Genomic DNA, 26,908 nt, shown 5'->3' with positions numbered 1-26,908 from the left:
GGGGGTCCGCAGCCCCAGGCGGAGAGGGCGGGGCTCCATCCTGCGCGCTGGGCTTGTTGCTGATGAGGGAGGACTGGGAGGCAGGAGTCTGGGACAGGAGGAGAAACAGGTAAAAAAAGATTTGGGGGCGGCAGGGGGGAGCTGCTGCGATCTGGGGGGCGCTGGGAAGCTCAAGAAAGTGAGTCTTCATTAAAAGAAGAATAAAAAAAAATAATACTGTTTGATCTGAGAGCGAAAATGAGCAGGTAAACTTCAAAGGCGGCGCATCCTTCCTTAGGAATTGTGGTCTTGCAAACAGCGCTGGCCTTTTGGCCATTTTCCTTCCAGCCTCTAACAAAGTTCAGCCTTTTATTTCGTTGCGTTTTGCGCCGGTCTGCGCGCATCCCGAAGCCGTTTCTGTGATGCGTCAGGGAGTTGCCCCAAATCTCCTCCTCCGAACCACCAACCTGTTGTTTATTTTCTTCTGTCGGGAACTGCGAGCGAACGGGCAAAGTTCTTGATGGCTCTCCCCCGTTATAAAAGAGGCGGATTGCGCGTCGTGCGCCTTGGGGAGGGAATAGAGGGGCGCCTGGGATCTGAAATGGGATAGAGGGGGAGTCTAGAGGGAGATTCGGGGGCTGAATGGATGGTGGGTGGTGAGGAGGAGGAGGAGGGGGTGTGTGTTTGTGTCAGATGCCGGGATCTGGAGCAGGTCTCTAGAGGTTTTCCCGGGATTAATTCTGGATACGAGTGATCAGGGAACAGGTGCTTCTGAGGGTCCAAGCTGAGGGGGCTGGAATTAGGGGGCTGGAGGCTGGAGCAGAATCATAGAGTTGAAAGGGACTATCAAGGGTCGTCTAGTCCAACCCCCTGAAATGCAGGGAGTGGTGTGGATGGTTTTGAAATGACCGCAGGAAAGGGGAATCGTGAAGTTGCCTGAGTTAATCTGCTGTTTATCAGTGTTTGTCTATTCATTTTAATGAATAGGCTGCATTTTAATATTTTACTGTTCAATATTTTAATGTTGTATTTTAATCTTGTTTTTCAACTTGTTTTTATTATTGCTTGTTAGCCACCCTGAGCCTGGCCTTGGCTGGGGAGGGCGGGGTATAAATAAAAATTATTATTATTATTTCTCCGAGGAAGCCTGAGGTGCATACGTGGTTTTCTCCCCCTCCCCATTTAATCTCCACAACAACCCTGTGAGGTAGGCTAGAGATGGCCCAAGGGTACCCAGTGAGCTTTGTGCCTGAGAGGAGATTTGAACCCAAGCCTCTGATACTCTAACCCAGGCATAGGCAAACTCGGCCCTCCAGATGTTTTGGGCTACAATTCCCATCATCCCTGACCACTGCTCCTGTTAGCTAGGGATCATGGGAGTTGTAGTCCCAAAACATCTGGAGGGCCGAGTTTGCCTTTGCCTGCTCTAACCAATGTACCACACTGTCTCTCTCTCTGCAACCCAAGTTAGGACTGCTGGGTTCTCTTGCAAGCTCCAACCGTTTGAAGTGTAGAGACTCACCCTTTCCCTTTCTCCAGAGGGAGGGATATGTACTGCTGCATTGTAATAATATATCACAGCAGTATATAAAGGCCCAGCAACTGTGGGCTGATTCTGAGCTATAAGTTTCCATCTTTCCCCTCTCTCATCTAGTCTCAGGAGAGGCAGGTCACTCCCAGACAAACTGTGGAGCGTTCATCTCAATTTTCTTACTCCAAATTTACGGGGAGGTTAAGAGGCACCATCTGCTTATCGAGCCTTTGTTTTGATTTGTTTGCAAGTAGGTTACACAACATGGTGCCAATCCGCTAGAACAATAGAACTGTAGCGTTGGAAGGGGTGCCAAGGATCTAGCCCAACCCCCTGATGTGCAGGAATGACAGCTAAGGAATCCCTGACCAACTTTGTTGAACTGTTTCTTTAAATCTAAAGGTTCATCATTGTTTCACCCAATGTGTATACCTTTAAGGGGCCGGAGCAAGGGCCAGAGTAAACTAATGAGATCCAGCCTTGCAGCTGTGAGGCATAGCAGGTGCTGCTGAGTTGCATTGATTAAGCTGTGTTGGGAATTGGCCACAGTATATAAGGAGCAGCACCTAGCTCTGCCATTTTACCCTGGGGATGGGTTGGTGGTTGGGTCTGGTTTGTTTGTAGATGTATTTAGTGTTTAAGGAGTTTTTGTTTTTCTTATTAAAACCTTGTGTAAGTTATTTTCGAGTCCTTTTTTTTTTATGCAAGCTCTCCGCCGCAAGCTCTCTGCGCTACTATACTGCGAAAAGCCAACAAACTTGTGCTCAACAACCTCCAAGAGAGAGTCTGTTCCATAGCTGAACAGCTCTTACTGTCAGAAAGTCCCTCCTAATGTTTAGTCGGAATCTTCTCCCATCTGGAGCAGCAGAAAAGAAGCTTGCTCCATCTCCCATGTGTCAGATCTTCAGGTGTTTGAAGATGGCTGTCATGTCAAAAGACGCCTGCTTCTAGGGAGAAAAGCAATGACAAACCTAGACAACATCTTAAAACCAGAGACATCACCTTGCCAACAAAGGTCCGTATAGTTAAAGCCATGGTTTTCCCAGTAGTGATGTATGGAAGTGAGAGTTGGACCATAAAGAAGGCTGATTGCGGAAGAATGGATGCTTTTGAATTCTGGTGCTGGAGGAGACTCTGGAGAGTCCCATGGACTGCAAGAAGATCCAACCTCTCCATTCTGAAGGAAATCAGCCCTGAGTGCTCACTGGAAGGACAGATCCTGAAGCTGAGGCTCCAAGACTTTGGCCACCTCATGAGAAGAGAAGACTCCCTGGAAAAGACCCTGATGTTGGGAAAGATGGAGGGCGCAAGGAGAAGGGGACGAGAGGACGAGATGGTGGGACAGTGTTCTCGAAGGGACCAGCATGAGTTTGACCAAACTGCGGGTGGCAGTGGAAGACAGGAGTGCCTGGCGTGTTCTGGTCCAGAGGGTCACGAAGAGTCGGACACGACTGAACAACAACAATCATATCACCTCCAGGCTGGATATGCAACTCCCTCAACTGTTCCTCATCAGGCTTGATCATCTTCCTCACCCTCCTCCGCACACCTTCCAGCTTGTCGATATCCTTCCTAAATTGTGGTGCCCAGAACAGAACACAGGACTCCAGTTGTGGTCTGACCAAGGCAGAATAGAGCAAGACTATTACTTCCCTTAGTCTGGGCACTATTTCTTTGTTGAAGTATTGCCATTCCACACTTTCAAGAGCATTTCCACCATCACTTTCCTTCCTGCAAAATGTTTGGGTTTTGTTTTGTTTTGGAAATGAGTTTGTTCAAAGAGCATCAGTTCCACCTTAATTGTGCAACACGAATTTGCTGGTGTTTGATTGGATCCCACTTGGAAAATAGTGATAGTCTTGAAGTCCCCGTAAGTTTTCCCTTCCACATGAAAATTCCCAGAATACCCAGACATTTTGAAATGCAGACCTGTAAACCCTTTTCTGCTGCTTGGTTCTGTTTACAGGCTCTGATTTTACACGGCTTGCAGCTGACCTCTTGCAAAGTGCATCTGGAGACAGATGGAGGGAGCTCTCGGAGCACCAGTTTTTTTCAAGCACATCACCTCTTGCAAGGGCATTGTGTTTACCGTCACTGCTGCAAGAAACGTTTCAGAAAACTCGCGAAGGAATCGAAACCGTCACAAAGCTGTTTTGCAGCGCTGAGATTGTGAAGCTCGATAGCAAGTGGGAGGGTGGCTAGCCTGGTCTTTTTTTGGAAGGGTTCGTTGGCTGTGTGAAAAATGTAAAGGTGGCAAATCTGTGTTTTTCATTTGAGAGGCAGCAATAGAGTTGGAGGCTGGTGTCAAAGCTCTGCAAAACAGGTGCGTGTGGAGGGCTGAGAGCCCCCCCTTCTCCTTGGTTTTTAAAGAATCAGGGAGTTGATTCTGTTTGTGACCATGATCTGACTAGTGTGGGGTAATGTGGCGCTGTGGTCTAAACCCCTGAGCCTCTTGGGCTTGCCGATCGGAAGGTTGGAGGTTCGAAGCTCCGCGATGGAGTGAGCTCCCGTTGCTCTGTCCCTGCTCCTGCCAACCTAGCAGTTTGAAAGCATGAGGTGCAAGTAGATAAATAGGTCCCACTCCGGCAGGAAGGTAAACAGTGTTTCTGTGCACTGCTCTGGTTCGCCAGAAGCGGCTTAGTCATGCTGGCCACATGACGCGGAAGCTGTACGCCGGCTCCCTTGGCCAGTAAAGTGAGATGAGTGCCGCAACCCCAGAGTCGTCTGCGACTGGACCTAATGGTCAGGGGTCCCTTTACCTTTACCTTTAGGATCCTGTGATGTAAGTCCTGGGCCCCGCCTGCTCCCTCAAATATCCCTGGTTTGCTCCTTTCTATATATAGGGTGCCTACATTCTGCATGGACTGGTTGTACGGCAACATGTGCAAATGGCTTGAGATACCTATGAGTCCATAGCTTGAGATACCTCTGTCCCAGCTCCTGCCAACCTAGCAGTTCGAAAGCACACCAGTGCAAGTAGATAAATAGGTACCACTGCGGCAGGAAGGCAGGAAGGTGTTTCCTGCTTGGCAGGGGGTTGGACTCAATGGCCCTTGTGGTCTCTTCCAACTCTATGATTCTATGATTCTAAACAGCGTTACCATGCGCTGCTCTGGTTTCCGTCACAGTGTCCTGTTGCTCCAGAAGCGGTTTAGCCCTGCTGCCCACATGACCCGGAAAGCTGTCTGTGGACAAACGCCGGGTCACTTGGCCTGAAAGCGAGATGAGCACCGCAACTCCAGAGTCACCTTTGACTGGACTTAACCATCCAGGGGTCCTTTACCTTTTTTATCTTTAATGGTTGGAGTGTTGGACTAGGAGACCAGGGTTCAAATCTCAACTCAGCTATGTAGCTCACTGGGCGATCTTGGGTGACTCGCTGTCTCTCAGCCTAAACTACCTCGCAGGACTGTTGTGAGGCTAGAAATGGGAAGAGCGAGAATCACAGGTGCCCCGCTGAGCTTGTAGAGGAAAAGTGAGATATCAGCATCGTAATGAATGAGAAGCAATAGCCATTGTTAGGATTAATAATAATAATAGTAATAATTTATTATTTATACCTGCCTATCTGGCTGGGTTTCCCCAGCCGCTCTGGGCGGCTTCCAACAAAACACTAAAATACAATAACCTATTAAACATTAAAAGCTTCCCTAAACGGCTGCCTTCAGATGTCTTCTAAACGTCTGGTAGTTGTTTTTCTCTTTGACATCTGGTGGGAGGGCGTTCCACAGGGTGGGCGCCACCACCAAGAAGGCCCTCTGCCTCGTTCCCTGTAACTTGGCTTCTTGCAGCGAGGGAACCACCAGAAGGCCCTCAGAGCTGGACCTCAGGGTCCGGGCTGAACGATGGAGGTGGAGACGCTCCTTCAGGTATATTGGAAGGAATACCCTTCTGGGATGGCAGTAACCATGACTTGCCCAAGATATTTTGCTCTTTTAAGCATGTGGTAGCTTGCGGTCCACAAATTCTACCCGGGAATCCCCTTTGCTGTGACATATTGCAAAGAATTGGAGAGGGGGGGAATCTCTGGGCTCCCCACATACCGATTCACTGGCACTCCTAAATGTTTTGGGGGGACCTCATCCTTTAGAAATCGTGGTGTAAACCTTGCAGGCTCGCCTTCCTTGTCTCAGTCACCTCTTAGAGTTCTGTTATTGTTATTTTTTTCCTGGGCTGTGGCTGGGCTGTGGCAAACGCAGAATCCGCTCAGCCGACTGGAAGCTTGCAAAGCTGTGAGCAGACCCTCGCCGTGCTTAGAAAGGAAGCCACCCTACCTATGCTGAGTCCATCTAGCTCAGGGTTGCCTACACTGACTGGCAGCAGCCAGGATTTTAGGCACGGTTCTCTCCGAGATGCTAGGGAAAACCTTGTGACCTTCTGTGTGCAAATCAGCTGCTCCTGCGCTGAGCTATGGTCCTGGTTTAGAAATTTGGGGGAAGCAGGACAATTCCCCTTGTAGCTTGGCAGGATGATCTGTGTAGGCCAATGGGGAAAGAATGATGCAATCGTAGAGTTGGGACCCTGAGGGTCATCTAGTCCAACCCCCTGCAATGCAGCTGGACCATACAGGTTCGAACCTGCAACCTTGGCATTATCAGCACCACATTCTAACCCTCCTTCTGAGCCCTGCTGGATCAGCCAGCAACCCATCTAGTCTAGGACCCACGTACCTACAGGACCGCCTCTCCTGGTCTGCCACGCGGAGGACCTTAAGGTCCACAAATGACAACATTTTGGAGGTCCCAGGTCGCAAGGAGGTTAGATTGGTCTCAACCAGGGCCAGGGCCTTTTCACCACTGGCCCCAACGTGGTGGGACGCTCTGTCACAAGAGACTAGGGATTTGACACTTTTCCGCAGGGCCTGCAAGATGGAACTGTTCTGCCTGGCCTTTGGTTTGGACTCACGCTGACCCTTATGTTTCCCTCCCCTTATGGTTTTGATCTATGGGCTACTTTTAAAATGAGGCTGCATTTTAAATTGCATTTTAACCTGTATTTTAAATTGGTTTCCCCCCATTATGTTTTTACTGTAATTTTACTGGTGTTAGCTGCCCTGAGCCCGGCCCTGGCCAGGGAGGGCAGGGTATAAATTATTATTATTATTATTATTATTATTATTATTATTATTATAAGCCTGTTCTTACCGTGACCAAATAGCCCTATGAACCCTGGAACCTAGATAGACTGCCTTTGGAGCTGGAGGTTCAGTTAGAACATAAGAAGACTCTGGCTGCTGGAACAGATCAGTGGCCTGTCTAGTCCAACACCCTGTTCTCACAGTGGCCAGTCAGATGCCCTGAGGGTAAAGTGGCAAGCAGGATTCGAACTCAAGAGCGGCATTCCCCCCCCTCCTGCCGTTTCCAGCAACAGAGGTGCTGCACAGCCATTGTGGTTAGCGGCCATGCGTAGCCTTGCCCTCCGCGAACAACAAAGCTTGTAATTGCCTGGATAAATCTTGCTTGGCTCTCTTCACTTGCCTTTTAATTTCAGCTAGGAGCCATTAGGGAACGGATGCATTAAGTGGCTGCTTGCAAAGTCTTCCGCCAATTAGCGCTTGATAAAAGGGAGCCCTTTGTCACTGGCAGTTACAAGACTGCTCTGCTCATTAAGGAAAGGGGCTCGCCTGGAGGCCTGAACTGCGCAGGATTGAGGCGCTTAGGTACCTCGTAGAAAGGAGATTTGCGTTTGCACCGATGCAATGACGCTCTAGTCGGCAGCAGGTCTCGAACCCGTGTCCTTAGGGACATTTGACGGGCACTTTGCCTGCGTGCCGCTGCCCATCTCTGTTCCAGAGGGAGATTGGCTGGACCACAAAAGAAACCACTTAGCAGCAGGGCCAGACCAGGTCATGTAGCAGAAGCAGAGAAAACAAGGCGAGGAAGAGCTGTGGGTCAGCGAGAGAGCATGTAGAAGGTCCAAGGGGAATCCTCGACAGCGTCTCTGGGAGAGGAGCCTCGTCCCAAACCCTGCTGGCGGCCAGTGCAGACAGTACTGAGCCGGGTGGACCCAATGATCTGACTAATAATAATAATAATAATTTATTATTTATACCCCACCCATCTGGCTGGGTCCTCCCAGCCACTCTGGGCAGCTTCCAACAAAACACTAAAATACAATAACCTATTAAACATTAAAAGCTTCCCTAAACAGGGCTGCCTTCAGAAGTCTTCTAAAAGTCTGGTAGTTGTTGTTCTCCTTGACATCTGGTGGGAGGGCGTTCCACAGGGAGGGCGCCACCACTGAAAAGGCCCTGCGCCTGGTTCCCTGTAACTTGGCTTCTCACAGGGAGGGAACCGCCAGAAGGCCCTCGGAGCTGGACCTCAGTGTCCAAGCTGAACGATGGGGGTGGAGATGCTCCTTCAGGTATACTGGGCCGAGGCTGTTTAGGGCTTTCAAGGTCAGCACCAACACTTTGAATTGTGCTCGGAAACGTACTGGGAGCCAATGTAGGTCCTTCAAGACCGGTGTTATATGGTCTCGGTGGCCGCTCCCAGTCACCAGTCTAGCTGCCACGTTCTGGATTAATTGTAGTTTCTGGGTCACCTTCAAAGGTAGCCCCACGTAGAGCGCATTGCAGTAGTCCAAGCGAGAGATAACCAGAGCATGCACCACTCTGGTGAGACAATCTGCGGGCAGGGAGGGTCTCATCCTGCGTACCCGGTGGAGCTCGTAGACAGCTGCCCTGGACGCAGAATTGACCTGTGCCTCCATGGACAGCTGTGAGTCCAGAATGACTCCCATGCTGCGCACCTGGTCCTTCAGGGGCTTGGTATTGTGGTAAACAAAAATTGCCCTTTTCCCTTATGGGGTATCTAGGAGCCCGTATAGAGTCCTTACATAGGTTCCCTATTGGTAGGAGAGAATAACAGAGGCCAACCAGCTTGATCTTTATTGATCTGTTGCAACAGGGTGCTCCCCTCACACGCAGGAGAGGAGGAGGAACCCAGAAAAATGATGCGCAAGGCCTTATAAAGACTTTTGAAATTGCCACCCTGTAGATCAAGCCCACCCCCCGAAACATCATACCTACATCACAGAAAAGGCGGTCTACAGCAGAAATCTGAGTGCAGGTTACCTGTTAATGACAGGTTACCTGTTAATGCTCACTTTTGTAATGATAAATACTTAGTTCCTGGGCCAGGTCACAGGCTCACACCCTATTCATATCTTAAATGTGCCCTTAAGACAGGATTTGTGAGGAAAGAGACAATGGGGAGGTTTCCCACTTTGACCTTGCAGTCTTCCTGTGCTGATCTATGTACGTGCTTGGTTGGTACGCTTACGAACATTACCATATATCTAAGACCTCAAAATTCCTATCACAGTGCCAGTGGATGGGTTTACAGTTTAAGATCTGTCAGCCAAAAACAGAGGGCTCTGTCTGTACGTCACGCTGGACGGCAGAGGAGCAGGGCTCGTTTGGAGACCGGCATCCTGTTCCATAATTGCAGCAGCCCAGGGGACTCTGAGATGGAGGGGCATCTATAGTAATAACATTATTCCCACTTTCCGATGCCAGAAGATCTGAAAGGTTATATCGACGAGAGAGATGGGGCAGAGGAGACGGCTTGTAAACTGTCAGGCATTTGGCCTCCCTGCCTAATGGGTTGTGAAGGCTCTGGGCTCTAATGGGTTTGAGATCCTTCTTGCTCTCCACCCCCACAACTGACCTGCTCTCCTCCTCCCTCCCCCAGTGTAAGAGGGACGAAGGGATGCTGAACGGCTCCGATGAGTCATGCCGGATAGCTTTGGCCAAATCTGATGCCGTGCTTTCAGTCGGCCGTGAGGCATTAACCAGCAGGCAGATCCTTGACGAAGGGGAAACTGAGCCACGGCTGAGGTGCTGCAGTTCTGAGAGTCTATGTTGCTTCAAAGGCCGGCATTTTGCAGGTGGGGTTTGAGTCAGTGCGTATCTGGGAAATTCAAGTGTGCACAGTTTTTGAAAAAGGGGTGGACTGTTTGCACTTAGGAAAGTGATGGGGAGACGCATTGAAAAGCGTGGGGCAAGTGAGCGACGAATGCGAAGGTGTACGAAGCAAAGAAATTGGGATGAGTAATCCTTGTCATCTATCCTCCATGCGGGCAAATCAGGAAGAATGCTCTGTAAAGACAGGGTGGATCTACACATGGAGGGAAAATGCTATAAAGAAGTCATCAATTAAATCATTATAACCAAAGAAAAAAAGTGCTATGTAAAATTGCATGGAAAAGTTTTGTGCTCTACAGCGCCTCCTGGTGTTGCATGTTTATAATGCATTCAAAATGCTGTGGGTTTTTTTTTACAAACAGCCAGTCCAGGGTGTAGTCTGGCCTCCATGTGAGGTTTTTGGGCAAGCAAATCGGGACCGAGCAACTGAGACAGAAGTGATTCATGACACAGAGAAAGTAGAGAGAAAGTGATTCTCCCTCTCTCTTAACACTAGAATTTGTGGATATTCAGTGAAGCTGAGCGTGGGAAGATTCAGGGCAGGTAAAAGGCAGTCCTACATCTATTCAAGGGCACTTTTCTGGGGAGTCAGGAAGAGCTCCCAGACAGAAGTGAGCTTTTTCCAGTGTTCTTCACACGGAGTCACTTAATTCAATTAACCGATGTCCTAGGCACGCATTAAGGCTCAAATCCTTCCACTTCCTTATTTTTTAAAAGGGCGATAACTTCGTTACAGTTATTACCATGCGTAAGAGAGAGCCACCTGAAATCCTTTTAAAAATGCACTACTCACTGGCAATCTAAATTGAATAAATAAAAGAGCAGGCTGTTAAACCCTGCTAAAAATGCTTTTTGAAAGTCCTTCTCCAACATCACCTGGCAAAGTAAGCACCCCGCCCCCCTTCTAGATTTTTGCATAGCCTCACACTAAATGGTGATCCGTAGGGTTTAGGTGAATTGCCTTTGATGGCTGGTGGCTACTAGGCCTGGTGCTCTTCTAATACCAACATAGAATCATAGAATCCTAGAGTTGGAAGAGACCACAAGGGCCATCAAGTCCAACCCCCTGCCAAGCAGGAAACACCATCAGAGCACTCCTGACATATGGTTGTCAAGCCTCTGCTTAAAGACCTCCAAAGAAGGAGACTCCACCCCACTCCTTGGCAGCAAATTCCACTGTCAAACATACCCATTGTCTTTTGAAATTAGCTTTCGTGCAGAAAGTAAAGGCACAAGGGCAACCCCATCCCCCCCAGTTAGAACATAGAAAACTGCCTTAAACCGAGTCAGACCATTTGTCCATGTCTTCTTCTCCTTCTTTGGCGATCCCTCGTAGCTGAGTAGAATTGTCTTCCATAAATACGGCCTTAACAGTGAGTCCATGAGTGATTGTGGAGGCCAGTTCTGGATCCACACTTCCTTCCACAGTGGGGACATAGGTTTCCGGGCAGGAGTTGATCCCGGTGAGGGTTTGCCAAGCGTGCCTTCCTCTTAGCACATTTCTCCCTTGCGTCTGAGTTTGAGCATCTTCAAAGCCCAGGACACCTTTGGTCAAGGCTGTTCTCCGACTGGGGCGCTCGCAGGCCAGTGTTTCCCAGTTGTCAATGTTTATAGTACTTTTTCAAGATTTGCCTTGAGACAATCTTTAAACCTCTTTTGTTGACCACCAGCATTACGCTTTCCATTCTTAAGTTTGGAATAGAGTAGTTGCTTTGGAAGACGATCATCAGGCATCCGCCCGACATGACCAGTCCAACAAAGTTAGTGTTGAAGAATCATTGCTCCAACACTCGTGATCTTTGCTTCTTCCAGTACACTGGCATTAGTTCACCCGTCTTCCCAAGTGATGTGTAAAATTTTTTGGAGACACTGTTCGTGGAATCTTCTGAGGAGTTGGAGATGGAGTTTGTAAGTGGTTCATGTTTCACAAGCGTACAGTAAGGTTGGTAATACAGCGCAGTGTTGCCTACACTGGCTGGCAGCATCTCTGCAGGATTTCAGGGAGGAGTTTCTCGCAGCCCCTACCTGAACCTGGGATCTTCTGCCATTTGGAGGGTCACTGTCCCACTACAGCTCAACAAAATCAGGACAACCACCCCCATCCGCCCCCTGAACATTTGTGGTATAAAAAGGAACCAGATTTCAGCAGGAAGTTACAGACAAACTGGAAATGAAGCAATTGTTCACAGGTATGAACAGTGTTGAAACAGGATTGTCTATTGTTGTTGTTAATTCATCATATTAACCACTTTTTATAAACAAAAGTGCCGTATTTTTGTTTGTGTATAAGACTCCCTCATGTATAAGACGCCCCCTATTTTTTTAAACCCCAAATTAACCCACCAACGCCCAAGATCACCCAAAGTTGCAGAATTTTTTTTGGGGGGGGGCTCTTCTAGCCGTAGGAAGGTAAGTAGTCGTTTTTCTAAAAAAACTGTACATTAACCACCTGTGTATAAGAGCACCACCAATTTTTGATTAAAGTTTTAAAGCAAAAGACATCGTCTTATACACTGAAAAAATACGGTAACTCAAAGCGGCTTACAACAATAAGCAAACACATCAAAGCCATCGTAAAACAAAGCACAGGGGAATCTAAGAGACAATCGTCTTTTCGAAAGTGGGATTAAAATGGGGTGCTCACTAAAGGAGGCCACAGGTAGTGAAGGGCCAAAGGCCTGGCAGGAAAGAAATGCTTTTGCCTAAAGGTATGGTATGATGGTGCCAGGCGGGCCTCCCCAGGGAGAGCTTTCCACAAGCAGGGAGCCACCACTGCAAAGGCCCTGTTCTTGTGTTGCCACCCCCGGACCTCCTATGGAGGGGGCCCACAGAGAAGGGCTTCAGATAATGGTCACAGAGCCCAGGATAATAATAATAATATAATAATAATTTATTATTTATACCCCGCCCATCTGGCTGGGTTTCCCCAGCCACTCTGGGCGGCTTCCAACAAAACACTAAAATACAATAACCTATTAAACATTAAAAGCTTCCCTAAACAGGGCTGCCCTCAGATGTCTTCTAAAAGTTTGGTAGTTATTTTTCTCTTTGACATCTGGTGGGAGAGTGTTCCACAGGGCGGGCACCACCACCGAGAAGGCCCTCTGCCTGGTTCCCTGCAACTTGGCTTCTCGCAGGGAGGGAACCGCCAGAAGGCCCTCAGTGCTGGACCTCAGTGTCCAGGCAGAACGATGGAGGTGGAGATGCTCCTTCAGGTCTACTGGACCGAGGCCGTTTAGGGCTTTCAAGGTCAGCACCAACACTTTGAATCGTGCTCTGAAATGTCCTGGGAGCCAATGTAGGTCTTTCAAGACCGGTGTTATGTGGTCTCGGCATCCGCTCCCAGTCCCCTGTCTAGCTGCCCCATTCTGGATTAGTTGTAGTTTCCGGGTCACCCTCTAAGGTAGCCCCACGTAGAGCGCATTGCAGTAGTCCAAGCAGGAGATAACCAGAGCATGCACCACTCTGGCGAGGCAGTCTGCGGGCAGGGACACAGCTGCCCTGGACACAGAATGGACCTGCGCCTCCATGGACAGCAGGGATGGTTCCTAGGGGGAGAGGAAGTTCTTGAGGTACTGGGGTCCTGAGCTACATAAGGCTTTCTAGGGCAAAAAAACCCCACTTTGAACTGAGCCCAGAAACTAACTGGTCGCTTTGATACCATCAAGCGTGCAAATCTTCAAGAGAGCACAATCAAAAGGGTAACTTCCTCTCTTTCTGTGAATCATTACTAAACCGCTTTTATTCCCCTCCAACCCACCCTCTACCTCCTTTTTTCTTTTGCTGTCAGCTTGGGGGAAAAGTTTTTGCTGCCGCAGCTACACCTCTGCCCCCTCCTCTCTCTCTCGCTTTGTTCAAAAGCACAAAACACACACAAAGCGTCTATTTTTAATTTGCACGAATTTTGCAGGCAGAGCTGAGCAGCAGAAGGTGGGATCCCGGGAAGGTCCTTCGGGGGGAGGGAGAGGGGGTGGGCGGGCGGCTGTTTCTCAGCTCCCAAAGAGCAAACAGCTGCACTTTCCAAGCGCGATAATTATACGGCTTCTTTGGGGGATGCGGATGAAGAATCATATCGCCCGACGGAGGAGGTGGGGGCTGGAGTTATGGCAGGTTCCGTCCACCCTCCCCAGGGATATTCGCAAGGAGCCTGACAAAATGGCAGAGCCCAAGGAGTAGACTGTGGTGCAATGGGGTTCTGCGACACCGTGCCGGCTGTCTTGTTGGATGCAATTGCAAACCTGCTCTGTGTTGGCTGGCAAAGTATTGTTAACACATGATTGCACCTTCAGTTAGTAGCTTCCACCCTAAAAGCTAACGGGTTTTTGTTTGCTGTCTGCCAGCCGCCAAGCTCACCAAACAACAAGCAATACAAGCAACATGAAGACCAGTATACTAGATAGCACTGCAATTCTTATTGCATAATATGTTAACGGAGGAATCCAAGGGCTCCCCTGGACAAAAAACAAAGACACCAACCAGGACAATTTGGAGCAAAACAGCAGCCTGTAGGCTTGGCCTTTATTGGATACTGTTGCGACAGGATTCCCACCCACAACAAGATGAAGCAAGATGGAAGACCAGAACAAAAGAAGACCCCAACTTTTATTAGTTACTAATCCCCCAAACTACACCCTAAGACTACATCACAACTACATCACAAAAAGGAGGGGTTGAGGGAGGAGTTGTGGTGGTAACCTGAGTATCTTGTCACCTGGCTGGTTCCCCCTTTCCCCCTCCCCATGAGTACTTTCCAGGTGACAGAGGGGAGTTTGCAGTTTCCTGCCCCCAGAGGGAAGAGCTGATTATTGTCCTTTGTTCCAGTCTGAGCTGAATCCACTCCCATATGCAAGTTCTTTGTGACCTTGATGGTCTTCTGTCTGGGATCATCAGGGTTGGCATAGCAACTGGGCAGGGCTCCTGTGGATGTGCTGCTGTGCTCAAGGGATTATGGTGCCCTGTATCAAACCTTCCCCATTTTGTAGTCCTTCCTTCGTGGAGTAAAATAAAAGTGGAACAGTGCAAATCTGATGCATGGTTGATTTTCTATGAATTTATAACAGAAGTGTCGCGTTTGTCGTGTGTGTGTGTGTGTGTGTGTGTGTGTGTGGAGTTTGTACAAACTGAATGATTGGGGGAGGTGTTTCCTGCGACAATATACATAATTTAGTACAACAAAAACAAAATGTGTACACTTGTAAATTCTCTAATATTGAAATCAAATGAACACACATCTGTCAATCTTTGAAAGTCCGTAGAAGTATAATAAGTCTATGGTTGAAAGAAGCAATAGATGCTCTCCTGTGGGCTAAGCGGTAAAACCTTTTTTAGGAATTCATGGTGCCGAAGTAGTAAGTAAATAACAACGTAGGACAGTGATCCCGGATAATCTGACTGTTTCAGATTATCTCCTTGGGCAAGAGATATAGAAACATGATAAGCCGCACCAACACACAGAGTGTAACAAGGACTGAGAGATTGTGGGGGGAGGGGGGGCTCGTTTAAGCTCACTGTAAACAGGTGGTAAAGGTAAAGGTAAAGGGACCCCTGACCATTAGGTCCAATTGTGGCCAACTCTGGGGTTGCGGCGTTCATCTCGCTTTACTGGCTGAGGGAGCCGGTGTACAGCTTCCGGGTCATGTGGCCAGCAAGACTAAGCCACTTCTGGTGAACCAGAGCAGCGCACGGAAACACCGTTTACCTTCCCGCCAGAGAGGTACCTATTTATTTACTTGCACTCTGATGTGCTTTCGAACTGCTAGGTTGGCAGGAGCAGGGACCGAGCAACGGGAGCTCACCCTGTCGTGGGGATTCGAACCGCCGACCTTCTGCTCGGCAAGCCCTAGGCTCTGTGGTTTAACTCACAGCGCCACAGTGACAATAAAGTATTTCTATATCTATTATATTCTATGTTGGTTGGACTAGTCACCCCAAGGTACAAACTCCCTTGGCAGGTGCTGGCCTCTCCTTCCTTGAAGGTTTTTAAGCAGAGGTTAGACAGCCATCTGTCATGGATGCTTTACCTGAGATTCCTGCATTTCAGGGGGTTGGGCTAGATGACCTTTGGGTCCCTTCCCATTCTAAGATTCTATGAAGGGTCTGCTTGTTCAGATTCCTGAAGGCGGCTAGGGATGGTGGTGAAAATGAGGTGGAAATGGGGAGAACTCAGCTTAACACAGGCTTCCTCAAAATCAGCCCTCCATATGTTTTGAGACTACAATTCCCATCATCCCTGACCACTGGTCCTGCTAGCTAGGGATGATGGGAGTTGTAGTCCCCAAACATCTGGAGGGCCGAGGTAGAGGAAGACTGGTTTAACGTCAGGAAAAGAGAGAACCTGGAATCGACAGATCCAGCAGTCCCCAGCAGAGGCTTCTGGGACTCTGCTGTTTGATCACTTGGAGTCATGTCCCAGAGGATTGTGGGTTAGCCCCAGAATGCTTTGCTATTTGGAAAGGATCGTGGGGGTTCCTTCTGGCTCGTGGGGTGACCACTATGTGAAACGATACATGACTGGGCACCTGTGATCTCTCAAACCGGGTGTTTCCTTCTCTTTGAAGAGGAAAGGAAGTCAGATTAGCCTCAACCAGAGGCAGGGCCTTTTTAACACTGGCCCCAGTCTGGTGGAACGCTCTGTCACAAGAGACCAGGGCCCTGCAGGATCTGATTTCTTTCCGCAGAGCCTTTAAGACAGAGCTGTTCTGCCTGGCCTTTGGTTTGGTCTGACCCTATGTTTCCCTCCCTTTATGTGATCTATAAAGGTAAAGGGACCCCTGACCGTTAGGTCCAGTCGTGGCTGACTCTGGGGTTGCGGCGCTCATCTCGCTTTATTGGCCGAGGGAGCCGGCGTACAGCTTCCGGGTCATGTGGCCAGCAGGACTAAGCCGCTTCTGGCGAACCAGAGCAGCGCACGGAAACGCCGTTTACCTTCCTGCCGGGAACTGCTAGGTTGGCAGGAGCAGGGACCGAGCGACGGGAGCTCACCCCGTTGTGGGGATTCGAACCGCCAACCTTCTAATTGGCAAGCCTTCGGCTCTGTGGTTTAACCCACAGCTCCACCCACGTCCCTTATGTCATCTATGGGCTACTATTAAAATGAGGCTACATTTTAAATTGCATTTTAACATGTATTTTAAATTGGGTTTTTTTCTCTCGGCCCCCCCCCATTATGTTTTTACTGTAATTTTTACTGGTGTTAGCCACCCTGAGCCCGGCTCTGGCCAGGGAGGGTGGGGTGTAAATAAAATTTATTATTATTATTATTATTATTATTATTATTATTATTATTATGTCTTTTTCTGTAGGAGACCGTGGATTTATCCATACAAGGAAAAACGTCCCCCTTGGTTCTTTCCCCAAAGATCCCAAGATGGCGGCCAACGGCGTGGTGGGTTCGGAGCCGGAAGACCTTGAACAGCGCATCCACCAGGTCAACAATGAGGTCGGGAAAATTCTTTTTCTTGCCTCCACCAGCCAGATTCCCCTTTTCCTTATAAAAGAGCTCCTGGTATTGCCCAGAGGGGTGGGGAGAAAGGAAATTTGGAAGGCAGCCCCCCTCCTATGAGCTGATTTCAACCCAGAACCAGATTATTCCCAGTCTCGCCTGGGTCGACTCTACACTATTTCTCCTTTGTTCATTGACGATTTGGGCGAATCCAGCTGGCGTCGCTGCCAGCCTGTTGCCTTCAATATCTTCTGCCTTGTTCCCCCACATCCTTTCTGATCTGTGGCAATTTGCTCTCACAACAATCCCCGCACATAAAATGCAGTTGCCATGCTCAGCTGCTCTGTGTGGACTGGCAAATGACTGTTAAGACTTGGCGGGGCTACTGCACCTTTAGTTAGTAGCTTCCTCTTCTGGAAAAAAATGGCCTCCTCCGGCCTTAAATTGCTCCCAGTTTACTTTAGCAGCAGCCTGACTGTGTCCCAGTCTACAATCTGGAGAACCTTCTGCCTGTGCTGGTCCCGAGGGTTAACCGTGTGGCGAGGTCCGAGTCCAGTCCGAGGTTGAGGGTGCGGTATGGAGGCTGCCTGTCAAAGCTGAAGCCGGGTCCAAGGCGGGGAGTTGGGTGGGGTCAGGAACTCTGGCAGAAGAGCAGGACACGGTGCAGGCAGGAACTAGCAACCAACAATGTTGCTCCCGCAACCTGGGACTGGGGCTGGCCGGCTTTTATCTGCCCCGAGGCATAGGGCAGCCCCGGTCCACAGGTGACTCGCCTCTCCTGGCCTGGAGGCGAGCACTCCTCCTGCGAGAACTTAGTTCCCTCCGCCTCTCTGCCCTGAGCCTCTGCAGCTCAGGAGAGGCTGGAGGGTTCCCGGACCCAGAGGCCACCTCAGCTTACCCTGACGGGGCTGAGAGTGGAGCACCTGCAGGCAATGGGTCCTCCATCACCTCAGGAGCCAGAGCAGACTCAGCTGGAGCCTGCACCTGAGGACCCAGCACAGGTGAGGACCCTTCAGGCTCATGCCCCAGCCCCGGCTCAGCTGGTTCTGGAGGCAGGGACTCCTGTGCAGGCTGGGATTCCTCAGGTTCAGCCTCTGAGTCTGAATCCCAGGCCTTTACACCGCTCCCCTCACCCTACAAACCCAGCTCGGCATTCCTGCCCAAAAAGGCCAGAGATATAATTGCAAGGAAGCTGGCTTTGTTCTGAAGAACAATTCTCGTTCTTGCAAAACGGCTACAAGAATACTTATGCAAATGAGACCGATTCCAACTATGGAACTAATTTGCTTTAGCGTGTGTTGCACTGCCAAATGGTGTTTTGTTTTGTTTTGTCCCAGGGTGGGTGGGTGTTGGTGGCAAGAAAGGATGCGCAGTTTTATTAGGGGTTACTCAATGAAGTCTGGCTGGCTTAAGACAGGCTTGAGAAAGTAATTTCTTCACAGAGTGCATAATTAACTTACAGAACTTGCCTCCATTAGGGGTTACGTTGGCTTGTGACTGAGGCGGCTTTTAAAAGGACAAAAGCAGTTTTTGCTAAGCTGGTGCCCTCAAGGGGTGCTGCGCTACAACTCCCATCAGCACCACCTTCAGAGCTTCCCAGAGCTGTGATTCCTGCTATGAATCTATAAATCAATAATATTTAATTTCCTGCTCTTTTTTATCTTCACTTCAGGCTTTGGAGAGTACCAGGAGGATGTTGCAGCTGGTAGATGAGGTAAGAAACAGCCCCTCTTCTCAGGGAACTCAACAGCCCTCCGCACCCTTATGCAACTACAGATCCCAGGATTCTTTGGGGGAAGCTTCCCACAAGGGAAGACACAGCGATAACAGCAAGAAACTTTATTGAACTAGCAGAACTGGACGACAGGGAGAAAGCAACTGCTTATATACGTTTCTGAAGGGCTGGGCCACGCCCACTCCCAACGTGATTGGCTGCCTAACTTCCAAGCTGCGAATCATGACTCAGAGTTTAAAGGCCAATGGCAGAGGCTTTCTGTGATTGGATATCATGTGTCGAATCAGAACACAGGAGCTCAGAATCCTTACTCCAGACTCCAGCTCAGGCAAACACAGACCGCTGAATACATAAGCGAAGGCTGGACTGTTTAAAGTGGCCCCAGAGCGCTTGAAATGTATTTTTAATCTCCTGTTGGAAGCCGCCCAGAGTGGCTGGGGAAACCCAGCCAGATGGGCAGGGTATAAGTAATAAATTATTATTATTATTATTATTATTATTATTATTATTATTATTATTAAATGTGTGTTGCGAAAGTGACCTGAGGATGATGGGATGAGGTTCTTTAACAACCTGTCCATTCTGCTTTGCAAGCCTTTTGCAGAGAGTTCTCAAGTTGTGGCTGTTTTTCCTTTTGGACGCATGCATGAGAACTAGAAACCTGGTATGAATGTGCCCTTCATTGCGTTCGGTCCCTTGTTCTCACGTGAGCAACATCGGGCCCCAGAAATCTTGCAAATTCCCGGAGACGTTTAACGTTCTTCTCTTCTCTTCCCTCCTCTCCTTCCCAACAGAGCAAAGATGCCGGGATTCGAACTTTGGTCATGCTGGACGACCAGGGAGGTAAGGCCTCTGGCTTCACGGCAGATCGCTTGCAGACCATGGAGGTGTTAGCAGTGTTCTGGTTCTGCGTTTGCAGTTGCTATAATTAAAGTCCTCTATGGGTTGGCTGACCAGTCTTAAAACCCCCTTGAATGCAGACAGGCAGCAGAATAAGGTGCTAGAATGAATGGGTACCACTTCAGAAAGTGGGAGGGAAATACTCTTTTTGAGTGCGGCTCCACGGGATAGAAAATACCGTATTTTTCGCCCCATAAGATGTACCTGACCATAAGACGCACCTAGTTTTTAGAGGGGGAAAGGGGGAAAGCCCCGTTTTTTTGAGGATCAGCTAAAAGTTGTGCAGCTTCTTTTGCAAAGGGGAAAATATCCTGTTTTTGGGGGGTTCAACTCACAGTTCTGCAGCTTCTTTAGGAAAGGAAGGGAACCGTTTCTACAGTTTCCAGACGGATAATCTAATCAGCCAGTCACTTGCAAAACATTCAACAATGGAGGCCTGGGCAAGGGTGTGATTGACCACACATTTGCTCCATAAGACGCGCAGACATTTCCCCTGACTTTTTGGGAGGAAAAAAGTGTGTCTTATGGAGCGAGAAGTGTGGTAATTCTTGCAAGCAGAAAACATGCACCTTGAGGAGAAATGCTAGTTTGCTTTTGGTCACTGGGGACCGGTTGGGTAGAAGGCAGGGAGGCCAGCACTAGGGGGCGCCAGAGTCAACAACAGGCAGAGGCAGCTAATTCTAGTTCTCTCTATCCCCATCCTCCTTCTACAAGGGGCAGCACTCAGATTGAGGAGCAGGAGGAATCTGAATGACAGGGCCACCCCCTAGTGGTAGTAAGTAAGAAGGCAAGCACCTGAGGGGCTAGCTGAGGGCAGGCTTAGGTTGGCAGGCTGCCCTCATTTATTTAATTCCTTCATTTCTCGCACTCATACCCCAGCTTTTCCCCAAGGAGCTCAAGTTGGTGCATGTGGTTCTCTCCGTCCTTGTTCAATTCCCGCAACAACCCTGTGGGGTAGGACCGACTCAAGGTCGCCACTGGTGGGGAATTCGAACCCTGGTCCCTCCAGGTCTCGGTCTGGCATGCTAGGACCTGAAGCAGGGTTGCCATATTTCAAAAAGTAAAAATCTCGACAGTCGCTGAGCCCCAAAGTTGTCAGCACAGTAGCTTGCTCACACACCCTGAGCCGTTTGCACACTTTAAAAAACAAAACCGGAAACCCAGAGTTTTGTTTGGAAATGAAAAAATCCTCCTGGATGGCAAGGTTGCCCAGCAAAAGAGGACGTGTCCAGTATTTCCCAGACGTATGGCAACCCTAACCATTAGGCCTCGGCTCTGTTGCTATTGGAGGGGAGATCTGAAAACCAGCCAACACACCTGAAGGGAGCATGAGAAATTGGCGCTCCTCTCCACAATTTCGCAATACCTGTGAGACTCATCCTTGTGTTCGGAGAGGGCCGTGCGTAATGTTTTTAGGTTCCTGAGTGTCTCTGCTGTCTCCCCTTCCCTTTCCCCTTCCTCAGAGCAGCTGGACCGGATTGAGGACGGCTTGGACCAGATCATCCAAGACATGAAGGAGGCCGAGAAGAACCTCACGGACATGGCGAAATGTTGCGGCCTTTTCGTCTGTCCCTGCGCAAAGTAAGTCCCCTGGCCGTGCAAGCGCCGGAGACGCCTCTCTCTCCTTGTTTTGGATGAGAGCAAAGTATGTTACAGGTTGAACTCCCGCCTGAACATTTGTTCTTTTGAAACGTAGGTTAAAGAACATAAAAGACTTGGAGGCCACGAAGGCCAGCAACGGCCAGGTGGTCTCTCGACAACCCTGTGTGGTGGCCGATGGAAACCAGATGGTCATGAGTGGGCCCTTCATCCAGAGGTAAGGAATGGGGAGACCTTCTATTCCAAGGCCACCTCACACAACCAGGAGATCTCTGCAGCCTCCAGGAGAATTTCTCCTGCAAGCGCCAAAGTTGTCAGAAGCCACCTCAGTCAAAAGCAGGGCCTTTTCTGTGGCTGCCCCATTCAGTGGAATAGCATTCCGGTTGAGACAGGCAGCCGCTCTCTGCCCTTTCCGGAAACGGTCCAAAGGCGTTTTTGTTCCAGCTGGATAAATGGGTTGATATGACAAGCGTCCCATTTGTTAGGGTTTTAGTCCTGTTTTGTGCTTTTAATTCTCTTATGCCTAAAGGCAATTAATAAATCCATGGTAGTACTAATAATATGGTGATTAGCCAAGATTTAATCAGGTGATTTAAATATTTAATTGGACAATTTCAATGTATGAGTTCCTTCACCCTTTTGTATTTTAACATTTTTAGCCTGTAGATTATAATTTTGGGTAAATGTGAAGCTGTGTCTTGGTTGATGCTTTTAAAAGAAGTATTATTGATAAGCTTCCGAAATCTTTGTGTCTCTTTACTTTGAGAGGCTTTGAGTACTTTAATTAGTAGCTCATTCCTCTAAGCCCTAACGTAACTGGACTTTTAAAAATAGTAAAGGTAAAGGTACCCCTGCCCGTACGGGCCAGTCTTGACAGACTCTAGGGTTGTGCGCTCATCTCAATCAAGAGGCCGGGAGCCAGCACTGTCCGCAGACACTTCCGGGTCACGTGGCCAGCGTGACGAAGCTGCTCCGGCAAACCGGCACCAGAGCAGCACACGGAACGCCGTTTACCTTCCCGCTAGTAAGCGGTCCCTATTTATCTACTTGCACCGGGGGGTGCTTTCGAACTGCTAGGTGGGCAGGAGCTGGGACCGAGCAACGGGAGCTCACCCCGCCGCGGGGATTCGAACCGCCGACCATGCGATCGGCAAGTCCTAGGCGCTGAGGTTTTACCCACAGCGCCACCCGTGTCCCAACTGGACTTTAAAAAATAACTTTGTAGAATTACTTCCTAGCTGGCTACAAAGAGAAATTAGGAGCATGGGTCTTGCAAAGTATTGTTAACATATGTATTTTTATTCTGTGGTTGATATGACCATGATGGTTACAACAAAACAAAACCCTAATAATAACAACAAGAAAATGGTCATCGTCATCATCCACCTTCTGCAGCTCAATCACGCCTTTTATTTTCCTGGATTGAAAACTTAGTTGTCGAACTTTTTCTTGGCCACTGCAAGGAAAGCATGATGAGTACGAGGAGCCTCTGGCCTGATCCAGCACCCAGGCTCTTACCTTCTTTGTGCGTTTTGCTCAGGATAACGAAAGACGATGTGGAAGAAGAGATGGAACAGAACTTGACGCAGGTGGACAGCATGCTGAGCAACCTTCGCAGTATGGCGGTGGACATGAGCAACGAAATCGACGTCCAGAGCAAGCAGGTGGACAGCATTAAGGAAAAGGTGAGCGATGTTCAAATATATAAAAGGATGTCACATAGAGGAGGGAGAAAGGTTGTTTTCTGCTGCTCCAGAGAAGCGGACACGGAGCAATGGATCCAAACTACAAGAAAGAAGATTCCACCTAAACCTTAGGAAGAACTTCCTGACAGTAAGAGCTGTTCGACAGTGGAATTTGCTGCCAAGGAGTGTGTTGGAGTCTCCTTCTTTGGAGGTCTTTAAGCAGAGGCTTGACAACCATATGTCAGGAGTGCTCTGATGGTGTTTCCTGCTTGGCAGGGGGTTGGACTCGATGGCCCTTGTGGTCTCTTCCAACTCTAGGATTCTATGATGCTCCCCCACCTCACAGGATGGGCCAGGGCAGAGAACATATGCAGTAGCGCATAATGTGATTTTTAAAAAATAAGTTTAAAATTCCAAAATCTACACCCAAGATGGAAGACACCATGTTAGGGAGGGTTTGTATATGCACATATTTTGAGTGCGCCACTCTGTGGGAATGTTGTGGATGTAGGAGAGGATATATTGATTAAGTATATCTGAAGTATACCTGAAGGAGCGTCTCCACCCCCATCATTCTGCCTGGACGCTGAGGTCCAGCTCCGAGGGCCTTCTGGCGGTTCCCTCACTGCGAGAAACCATGTTACAGGGAACCAGGCAGAGGACCTTTTCAGTAGTGGCACCCGCCCTGTGGAACGCCCTCCCACCAGATGTCAAAAAGAACAATAACTACCAGACTTTTAGAAGACATCTGAAGGCAGCCCTGTTTAGGGAAGCTTTTAATGTTTGATGTATTACGGTATTTTAATATTTTGTTGGAAGCCGCCCAGAGTGGCTGGGGAAGCCCAGCCAGATGGGCGGGGTATAAAGAATAAATTATTATTATTATTATTATTATTATTATTATTATTATTATTATTATTATTATTTTATTATTCCTCACTCACGCTTGTGAGTCAGTAGCAGAGTACACCCCCCAGTATATAGCAGGAAGCCAGTTGGTAGATTCGTTTCAATCTCTTAAGCAATCCAGTCTGGCTTGTCCAGACTGGATTATTCCTGGTAAATTCCCCCTTTGTTCCCTCTTTAAAATAATAAAGACACAACAGTCTTCTGTTAAGAATAACAAGAAGTTTACTTACATTCAGTTCACAGTAGGCTCCTTAAAGGCAGGCTTTCGCTTGTAGTTACGGAAAAGGGTTTGAGTTCACCCCATATGGGCACTGAGCCCATGTGTTGCTGGCTGAGAGCCAGCAGACAGCAAAATACACCAGTATCAGAAGAAAGCAGCCAAAGTGTCAGGGTCGAGAGAGGGAGATGGCTGCGTGACTGGCCCGTTTACAGGGTCTCACAGGGTCATGCCCATCCACCTGGTCACATGCCCGTCCACCTGGATGCTCCAGACCAGGTGTGACAGGAAGTCCTCCTGGCTGCAGTAACATCCCCTTGTGTGTGTCCACTCTGGGCAAACAGGAAGTGTTGTACTTGACTGCTTATGTTACATCCCACTCTGACTATTTCCGGATCCACCAGCGGGAGGATCTGTGACTTTACTTCCTTTGGAAAGATCGTTCTTGTTAACACCTTCATATGGAATCCTGTGTACTGTTTTGGTTGCCCCAGAATTTTTTGAAAAATGAACAAAGAGGTAATACAGAGCTTGGAAAGGTTCAGTAAAAGGCGAAATGGTCAGGGGGGTTGGAAGACGTTGTGGTAGTGTTAGTACAGGCGAGGGAAAACTTTTCACACAACATGTGATTCCCTTAAGGCAGCCTTTAATGATAACAACAACAACAACAACAACAACAATAACAATTATTTATTATTTATAGCCCGCCCATCTGGCTGGGTTTCCCCTGCCACTCTGGGCGGCTTCCACAAATACCAAAAATACACTAAGATGTCACACATTAAAAACTTCCCTGAACAGGGCTGCCTTAAGATGTCTTCTGAATGTCAGGTAGTTCTTTATCTCTTTGACATCTGATGGGAGGGCGTTCCACAGGGCGGGTGCCACCACCGAGAAGGCCCTCTGCCTGGTTTCCTGTAACTTGGCTCCTCACACACAGAGGAAACTGCCAGAAGGCCCTTGGCGCTGGACCTCAGTGTCCAGCAGAACGATGGGGGTGGAGACGCTCCTTCAGGTATACTGGGCCGAGGCCGTTTAGGGCTTTAAAGGCCAACACCAGCACTTTGAATTGTGCCTGGAGCTCTCCACGTGCTTTGGACTACAACTTCCATCAGGCTCAGCAGCCAGCGTGATGGTAGGTGTAGTTTCAGGCCTGCTGCTTGAAACAGCCTCTGCCTCTGTTTTCTCACTTTCTTCTTTTCTCCGCAGGCCATCGCCAACGTCATTAGCATCAATGCAGCCAACAACCAGACTACCAAGATGCTGAAAAATGCCTGAGCTGCCCCGCCGACCGCCTTTTACCCTCCCCACCCCGCCCCTAAAAGAAACGGCTTCATCCACCTGAATTTGGATTGGTTTCAAATCAAGGCAGTTCCAAATCACGTTTCCCATTTTGAGACGCCTCCACTTCCTGAGTAAGCTTGCATGCGACTAACTAGAAAAGGATGCTGGAAAGACGAGAGCAGAGTGGATTGTAGGGAAATAGCACCTTTGTACACACAAGGGACACGATCCTCCTGGATCCATGTGCAGAATTGTTATACCTGTTTGCACAAGAGACTGTTTTCTGTACATACCCAGGGACACTGAGCAAGGCCACTTATTGGAAGGCTATGGCTGCCGTCCTCTTGGAAAGTAAGTCCTTGTGATCAATGTGGGAGTTGCTTCCTGCTAAACTTCCTCTCTCTCTCTCTCTCTCTCTCTCTCTCACACACACACACACACACACACACAGGATTGGGCTGCTCCCGTGCATCATTTTTCAATAAGCAAGGACTGGCTCTCACTGGGTAAAAGCAAGTGGCTCTCCATAGATGGGATGCAAACATCCAGCCTGTTTAGTTAGGAGAGTCGTAACCTGAGAACTTAACAACACATCGCAAGGTTTAGGTGACATGTTGGATGGTGACGACATAAAACAGAGGCGCAAGATGCCCTGAACAGGCTCAGCGGGTGATCCTGGTGAGATTCTGGAGATAGCATCTCCTTCTTCTTGGAACCTGGGACTGGTCCAGGACAACGCCCACAATAAGTAGTACAATTCATTATTTATTATGGCAAATTCGGTCGGGGGAAGGGTTGTAGCTGGGTGGTAGAGCATTTGCAAGCAGAAGACCCCGGGTTCAATGATATGACTTGGCATAAGGCAGCTCCCTGTGGCACCCCTTGATTCACAACCATGACGACTGGGATCTTAGTTTATTTTTAGGGGAAGGGCCACAGATCAGGATAGGGCCACCTGCTTTGCATGCAGAGCTCCCAAGTTCTGTTCCCACTGGCAGAATCTCCAGGGAGAGTCGGGAGAAAGTCATGTCTGTAGCTACACTGCTGCCAATCAGTGTAGACTATCCTGAGCTAGATGGACCAACCAAGTGAGTGGGTTTAAGGCTGCTTTCTTTGTCCCTGCTAACCTCAGAAGCCAGATACTTCTCTCCCCGTTTCTGCATGCAGACCAAACCAAAACCAAGCTTTAACTGCGGGATGAATGGCCGTGACAATCCCACCGTACGAGACTGTAAACAGAGCATCTTTATTAAATTCTGATTTCGGTTTAAGCCAGACATCTTCTTCTTCTTCTATAAAGAGACACAATATAATTGGAGTTAATAAAAAAAAAAATCAGTTTTGGGAAGCCCCACCTTTTCTAATTAAAATAAAAACCCACATAGTTTTCGTTACACAGCCTCCAACCGCACCAGATCTCCACGGACCCCTCTGCACATCTACTTTGAGGTCTCCTGGGAAATGCAGCCGCGTCTAGTCCTGGCTGTGCCCTAAGCCAGGAGGTGTGTTGTTGCGTGTCGAGACCCCGCAGCCACCCCCTCGTTGGGAAATAACTCACACCAGGACGCGGATATTAGGTTTACGTTATTGGGCACATTTTGGCCACAACTTTATTGAATTACAGAATGTGAGCGGTATTGGCTTAGGCATTGATTGGACCTGACTATATCTGACTCCTGCCCATTGTGCAGGAAGTCTGGT

At 48.8% G+C, this 26,908-nt stretch overlaps 1 protein-coding gene across 1 annotated transcript; it reads left to right on the top strand.

The window, feature by feature from the left end:
• LOC310684716 (synaptosomal-associated protein 25-like) lies at positions 1-26,478 on the top strand. The gene is made up of 8 exons (XM_083456201.1): positions 1-109; positions 16,739-16,875; positions 18,551-18,592; positions 19,408-19,456; positions 20,977-21,094; positions 21,210-21,329; positions 22,653-22,797; positions 25,133-26,478. The coding sequence occupies exons 2-8, from the start codon at positions 16,804-16,806 to the stop codon at positions 25,199-25,201; spliced, it is 615 nt and encodes a 204-aa protein (XP_083312327.1). The 5' UTR covers positions 1-109; positions 16,739-16,803; the 3' UTR covers positions 25,202-26,478.
• Positions 26,479-26,908: the final 430 nt, after the last annotated feature.

The sequence above is a fragment of the Podarcis tiliguerta genome (genome assembly GCF_965153285.1).
Source record: "Podarcis tiliguerta genome assembly, chromosome: 8".
Taxonomy (NCBI): domain Eukaryota; kingdom Metazoa; phylum Chordata; class Lepidosauria; order Squamata; family Lacertidae; genus Podarcis; species Podarcis tiliguerta.
This window is presented reverse-complemented; position numbering and strand designations above follow the sequence as displayed.

Coding starts and splice junctions, on each gene's coding strand:
- LOC310684716 (XM_083456201.1), top strand. CDS start 16,804: ATGGCGGCCAACGGCGTGGTGGGTTCGGAGCCGGAAGACCTTGAACAG. Junction 18,593..19,407: donor TGTTGCAGCTGGTAGATGAG/GTAAGAAACAGC, acceptor CCTTCCCAACAG/AGCAAAGATGCCGGGATTCG. Junction 21,330..22,652: donor AGTGGGCCCTTCATCCAGAG/GTAAGGAATGGG, acceptor CGTTTTGCTCAG/GATAACGAAAGACGATGTGG.